Source organism: Microtus ochrogaster (assembly GCF_000317375.1).
Source record: "Microtus ochrogaster isolate Prairie Vole_2 chromosome 14 unlocalized genomic scaffold, MicOch1.0 chr14_random_1, whole genome shotgun sequence".
NCBI classification, from domain to species: Eukaryota; Metazoa; Chordata; class Mammalia; order Rodentia; family Cricetidae; genus Microtus; species Microtus ochrogaster.
Window position 1 is genome coordinate 22,556,232 of NW_004949096.1, and position 7,470 is coordinate 22,563,701.

Consider the following 7,470-nt stretch of genomic DNA (forward strand, 5'->3'; position numbering starts at 1 on the left):
TTTCAGTGGCAAATTAATTTAGGCTTGAATCTCCTCCCGTAGCTCTATTCTTTCCCTTTCCTTTTTTTTCTTTTTTCTTTTCTTGTAGGAAGATCACTGGAATTCATTTTTGTACTTGAGAGTAGCATTTCTCCAGTCTTGCTGAATTAAAATAAAAAGGATGAATGTTTCTTTTACAGTCAGTTCCTGACAGTGGTTTTTTAAATGATGTATCTTGTTCTCTATATGAAAGATGAATCAATTTTTGAGTTTGATACACATTGTCTATTTAGCTGAATGAGGAGGTGAATACGGAATTTAGACAAAGGAGAGAGCATTATTCTGAGTAGTATTTAAGTTGTGGGTGGTCTTTTATATTGCATTCAATTGTCATTAACTGTTGATGATAGCTGTTTTGGAATCTGGCTCTCATTAAGTGACTTGAGATGCCGTGTAAATTGTTTTTAAATTGGGATAAGGGAGTAAAAGAGAAATGTTGGGGGAAATGAAGACGCAGCAAAAGAAGTAACTCACGTGGAGTCTGTTCATGCCCTTGAAGAAATCTCTCCAGGATAATCCGAGCCATTAATGAGGGTGCATAGTCCACCTTCAGAAAACAGAAGTAGAAAATTAAAACTGCCAAACTGTGCCAGCAGTTGATATTCCAATATTTTGTCAACACTGAAGATTAAGTCAATTTTAATCAACTGTAACAAGCGTCATTCATTAAAATCTTTCCCACCCTTGGTGGCTTCCATTGTAGTAGACTATAGAAAAATCTGTGCTGTTGAAAAGGATAGCTGGGTCATTCATAGAATACAACATCGGAACTAACAATGATGGGAAAACTTGGAAAAAATACTTACCCAAAATAGGCAAAAATGTTCTTATAGTCTCAATTTTTGTTGGTAGGTCAATATTGCTTTCTACTCTAGAACTCCCTTCCTTTTCTTTTCTTTTTTTTTCTTTTTCTTTTTTTAGTTTTTCAAGACAGAGTTTCTCTGTAGCTTTGGAGCCTGTTCTGGAACTAGCTCTTGTAGACCAGGCTGGCCTCGAACTCACAGAGAGATCCACCAGTCTCTGTCTCCCGAGTGCTGGGATTGAAGGCATGCGCCTCTGCTGCCCAGCAAAGCCCCTTTTCTATCCAACCTCCTACACTTACATTATTTTGTGTTCAAATTTGAGTTTTCAAATTTCAAAAAACACTTTATTTAGTCTCTTTTCAAGAGCTAAATCAAATGTCCAAACCATTAAAAATAGGGATTTTTGACTGATTTCATTTTATCTTTAGAGGGAGCTGAGATTTGCTATAAGTTCTTTACACACAAAATATGTTACATGATAAAAGAAAAAACTACTTTGTGGAGATATTAAGAATAAAATAAAACAATACTAATATCTGTTACATAAATTAGCGTCCTGAGTTTGGCCCAAAATACTGCTGATCAATCTAAAAAGTTCAGAGCCCAGAAACTGAACCTGTTTTTAAACAAAGAATCAAATGGAAAACAAAGAACATTCAGAAAAAGTCATTTTAGTGATGATAATAATAATAATAACAACAAATCACCTACTCATTTATATATTTTCTTTTTCAGATTATTCATTACCTGTTGATTAATTTCACCAGGATATATATATACATATATATGTGTGTGTATATATATATACATATATTAAAAAGCAATGATGCCTCCCTAATAAAATACTTTTCATCCTGAGTGTAAAATGGGAAATATTGCTCATATATTATCACCAGAAATTTTTCTTGACAGGCATCCAAGTCCCATGTCCATACCAAAGTTTTATCTTGATTAAGTAACTAGATAAAGAAGGTAGCTTCATTTGTATGAACAGTTTTTTTTTTTTTCAAATATGTGTGTACTTGGATGCCCTTAAATTCCCTGAGTAGAAAGAAATGCTTTCCACAGAGCTGCTTATTCGGAGTAACCCACATCAGGGCTGACACATGAAAAATGGTGAAATTACCGAAGGTGGTCCAGCCTGAATAAGGACTACCTTATTAGTTCAGGTACCTGCATCTCTCTAATTTTCATATTAATCATGTGTCCATCTTGCTCTGAAATAGGGCCATCATGCTTCATGTCAGAATTTAGCATGTAAGTAAAATTCATAGTGCTTCAAATATAACTTGAAAATATTTGTGTGGAGAGAAGAGAATGACGGATCATACAATCACTAACAGAAGGAGATCTCCTAAAATATGCATTTTCAAGCCTGATCAGGAAAAATGGTATTAAGACATTTATGAAACCAATGGTGGCTACCTAGATCTCTTATCCCCCCAGTCAACAATATGGTGCTTGTGTCTAAGAGGAGAGCTGCTGCACAGTATAATATAGGAGTTACATATTTCTCATCAATTTTTACAGTTTCCACTGATTAAATATATATTGACTCATAAAATATTACCATCACATCAACTGCCACCAGATAGAAGCATATGTCCTTTAAGTATTAACTAGCATATAAACACGGGAGGCTCGATGTTTAGAAGCCATAATCTGGTACCCACCATTTCCAAATTACTCTAATGCATTAGTAATCTCATGGAAAGTGTTTTCTCTGCACTAACTGGGCACCAAAAGAAAGAGGTGGAGTGGTAATCTCTAAATAACTATTTCTTTTGGGGAAGCTAAATATTGCTACATATTCACGGTAAATAGTAGATTTATTAATGTAGGGAAATAGATAGTGATGGGTTAGCTTTTCCTATACATTCCCAATAACATCAAATCTCAGATCAGTCCCATAAACTAAACTCAATAGAACTATCCATTAAAAATTCAAATGAGCAGCTGGAGGAGAGTTGGCTTAGTGATTAAGAACACTGACTACTCTTCCATAAGACCTGGGTTCGATTCCCAGGACCCAGGTGGTGGCTCACAACCATGTCTAACTCCAGTTCCAGGGAATCTGACACCCTCCTCTGGCCTCCACGGGTACTAAACACAAACAAGGTACACAAATATACAAGCAGGCAAAACACCCATACACATAAAAATAACAATAAATCTTTCTTTAAAAAATGAAACTCAAATGAATATAAAGTGCTCTTTTAGAGAACTTCAACCATCAATGTGATCATGTATGAAAGCAAGCTCCATATCTGCATACACTTTTTCCCAGGTGCACCTACAATGCTATCCACTCCCTCGTCTCTTCCACAGAGGATAATCACTAAAATTCTACTTAGCACTCAGGTAGCACGTAAAGTCACTAAGAGCATCAGCTTAGAAAAACAACAGCAAAATAACAACCGCCCTGCTCTAGAAATAAGAAAATAAGACACAAGACAAATCGTTCTATGTGTTAGCCATCCTATCAGTTTGTGAAGATGCTTTCCAGACTATTAAAACCGTCTAGTAACTGATGGGTAATTGCTCTTCTGCTGACTGCAGCAGTGTGCAGCAGACATGAGCTGCAAGAGAAGCCATCCTTCCTTCCTAATGCAGCATGCAGAACTTGCTGCTCCTGCAACGCCTAATGTTCATGGCACAGAGTCATCTTTAATGCAAACACACATTTTCTGCCTTGCCTCTCTGTTTCCCATTATAACACAACACAGAAACAGTGTGCATTCCATGCTGTCCCTATGAGGTTTGCATAAGCCATTCCAACTCAGACTCAATACTGTATTGCTCTCATTACAGTGGATAAATATTTTAGAGTTTAGGAATTAAATATTTTATTTTTCGGTAGGCTCTCTGCAACTATTGTGAACTTTCTGCAGTTTCTCCACTCGTAGGAAATCTTCAGGGTTTCCTTTTGAAAATGCTAGGCTGTTAGCTGTTTCCCCACACAGGAACAGATCAGAGCTGACAAATAAGCGCCATCAATCACGTTATACTTGGTGTTAATAAGAATATTATGTTTCTTTATGGGAAGGCGCTTTACCATAGGCTTGTGTCCTTTATTATAATAAAAGTTTACAAACAGAAAAATGAATCAAGTAAATGATACATTGCTAAATATAAAATTTCTCACTTTGGTTTTATAATACTTAGCATAGGTTTTATTGGCACACATCTCTTTACTTGACACAGGTATTTCTCATGCTAAATGAAGGCACCAATCCTAAGAGCATGTTCAGAGCTGTTTGGCTGAAATTTTCCACAAAACAAGAAGCAAAGAAGCTGTTTGTACATTTGCCTTAAAAGAAGTAGACTAATTATGTCGACTGATTTATTAATTCACGAAGTTCTTTGTCCAATTATTAAAAGTACAAAGAGATCAGGGAGCAATTTAAATGTCTAACACACCTCAAAATCTTTCCCTTTTTTTAAAGTTAATTACAATTCTGAGTAACACTACTCTCGATAGGCCCCTTAGGTTCAGCTCAGGTTTAAATAAAATCATAACAATAACATTACCTCATTGGCCAGCTCAAGGAGCACAGGGGCTGCTCCGTTTTTCTCCACACCATCCAGGTACCTAGACAGACAAAGGCAAGTGGTCATGCAGTGACAAGGAAAGGCCAGCACAGACTTGTTAGTGTCCCCTGTGTATACACGTTTCTCCTGGGCAAATGCCATGCTCAAGTCCTGTTAAAGCGTGCTCCCATCACAGAAAAGCAGTGAAGGGAAAGACAGCACAACAGCTTCCCTCAAACCAGCCAGCTACTGAAGGTGAGGCAGAAGTCACAACCACACCAGTCTCTACTACTTCATAAACTTTTAGAAGTAAGGGAACAGAGATTTCTAGACTCCCATCCACAGCACTCTGTGCCACACACAGCATCTCATAGGAAGGAGGAAAACTGGTTTTCACAGCTTAAACAAAGCATGCAGGCATGTCGGCACCCATGGCACTAAGACCTTACACCTCTGACATCATCTCATCTGCCCTAGATTCCTGTAATCACCTCCAGCCTTCACCACCAAACTGCATTTCACCAAGCCAATAAGCACTAAAGCCCAGGTTCTCCTAGACATGGAACATGGGACGGTTTGTTTAAACAGGACTTTGAATGTGGTATCTGCCTCCTCTAGGAGCTCTGAACACGCATGTTCGATCCCAACACTACAGGGTAACCACTTACCAGGTACTGTGAGGTTCTAGATAATATGGCTCTTTTTGCTCTTGTTCTACTAGTGGTTGGACCTAGCAATTTACACATGGTAGGCATGGAGTCTACCACGGAGCTCTTTCCCTACTCCTTTTTTTGGTGTTTTGAATTTGTAACATGGTTTTGCTGAGTTGGCAGGCTGAGCTTGAACTCACTATGTGACCCAGGCTGGCCTGTGATTCTCCTGCCTTGGCCTGGGATTACATGCCTGAGCCAAGATGTATGGCCATAATCCAGTTCCTGTCCAGTCTACTAGGCCAGCCTCATCTCCAGCACTGTCTGCTACACTTAGCCTTCACCTGTGTTAACTTGACATGGCTCCAGTACCATGGTCTCCAGTCCACCATCCATGAGTTAACGCCCCTTCATGTGCTAACAGGAAGCAACTTGAACATCTCTCTATCAGAGAACACAGAATAGCATACTGCCAAGCTACAGAAGTCCACCTTTCTACAAGATATGTTCCAACATATTCTGTGAATGCCCGAATTGATACAGAACTCTGAACTCCACATATATGATGTCCTGTGTGTGTGTGCGTGCTCAACATAAACACTAGCTTATTAATTCAGAGTAAGAGATTTATAACTGAACAACATTCTATAATGAAATTTATGTAAATGTGGTTCTGTTTCTCTCTTACTAAACTTCATTCAACTTTCTTGTGATAACTGTGTGAGATAACACCAGGCCTATATGGTAAGAGGAAGTGATGACCGATAGGCACTGCAACCCAGCTGTAGGCTACTACTGTTCTGACAATAGATCAGCAGGGGATCATGGAGCCGATGACCACAGATTACTTGAGCCATTGATAGCAAAACACTGGAATGAGGAGGACTAGTTTACGTGTCTGTCTCAAACTCATTTCCCAGTGTAATGCTGACAGGCTCATTAGGGAACTAGATTTCATTCAGTTTATGATATCCACCTCAATTCTTATCTTATAAAAGATGGTTAAATAGTATATATGCATATATACCTTTTCTCTACTAATAATCAAATAACTTTTAAATCCACATTAGACAACCTATCCAATAAGGATATTTTCTCAAAAATGTCTTCTTTGATTGGCTATATTAAAGTTCTTTGTTGATAGTTTAAAAGAAATAAAGTCAATAAATGAGTTCTGCCATATAACTGCCAACAGCAAATACTGTATTATATAATAACAAAAGCAAGACAGAGTTAACACCAATTATAATAATTCAAACCAACGTACTTCCCACATACAGTGGCCCTTCTTAACTCTAACTGTTTTAGGTAGGAAACAAATGAGGAAATAGGGGCTTCAGAAGCATAGGCTTCAGAAGCATAGGAAAAGTAAGTGTGGGTTTAAAAACAGGTCCAGAAGCAAAGAGGGGAAGGGATAAATACAGCCCCCTAAAAGACAAATACAGAACCCAAAACTGAGCAACTGTGGCTTAAAAAGAAGAGCCTATGGGAAATAGGTAGGACGAGAACTTCAGCCTATACTTCCAGTGCGCTGACAAGTATGCTCAAAGAATAAAATAAATAACCTGGTGTATGGCCATGTCACACCAAATAAGTGTGAGAAACGCAAACTCTCGAAGAGATCCAACCCTGGGTCCAGTATTTAATAGTATACCGTCATCGGGGTAGCTTTAGGATTCGATACTTAACATTCATGTATACTTCAAGTACTTTTGAGAGCTCCGAGTTAGGCCTTAATCCGGACTCTGAAGAAGCAACAGGAAAACAACCCTGTCTCTATCATCACAAAGATATGATAGTCTCCAGACAATAATACAACAAAACAAAGAAAAAATGGAAGACATAATATGTGCTATGATAACACTTAAAATTAGGTGAGTTGGTCAGGAAGCCCACCTCCAAGGGAGTGGCATAAAGTGAAAAGAAGGGTTAGCCAAGGTGTGTGGTTCAGGGGCAAATTACTTACACTAGAGAACTGTTGTTCTGAGTCAAAATTGCATAGTTTCCTATAAGAGGTGCATCCATCACTATACTGATAACACACAATGGAAGCGTCTAACAAGTTTAAATCAACAGGAGCTAGCCAAAAGCAACCCCAATGTACACCGTCTACATACATTCAATCAGCACAAATTCTTAGTGCTGTGAGTACAAGGGCTTCTCGTTAGCTCATAGGAGGAAATCAACCTCAAGGCACTGATATAATCTACCCAGGCCAGCACAGTGACGCACTTCTGAAGCGGCAGTGCTGGAGGAAGGTAGATCACAGAGTCAGAGGATTACAACAACCCTTTGGTCAGCCAGTGGAGCTGAACCACTCAGCTTCAGAGCCACTCGGAGACTCTATTTCAAATAAGAAAAAGTAATGAGTAAATAAATAGGTGAAGTTCTATCTGGAAAACACCTGGTGTCATCTTCTGGCCTGGATACTCATGTACACACTCTCC

The 7,470-nt window shown here is 38.6% G+C and overlaps 1 protein-coding gene across 2 annotated transcripts in view; it reads right to left on the reverse strand.

Moving 5' to 3' along the window:
• Positions 1-7,470, reverse strand: part of C14H15orf41 (chromosome 14 C15orf41 homolog) — a 305,328-nt gene that overhangs the window by 231,550 nt on the left and 66,308 nt on the right. For both annotated transcript variants that reach the window (XM_026787721.1, XM_005364207.3), the window contains exons 4-5: positions 4,374-4,434; positions 514-586 (exon numbers count right to left, since the gene is read on the reverse strand). In XM_026787721.1, coding sequence (XP_026643522.1) covers positions 514-586; positions 4,374-4,434 — 134 coding nt within the window. The remainder of the gene's footprint in view (positions 1-513; positions 587-4,373; positions 4,435-7,470) is intronic.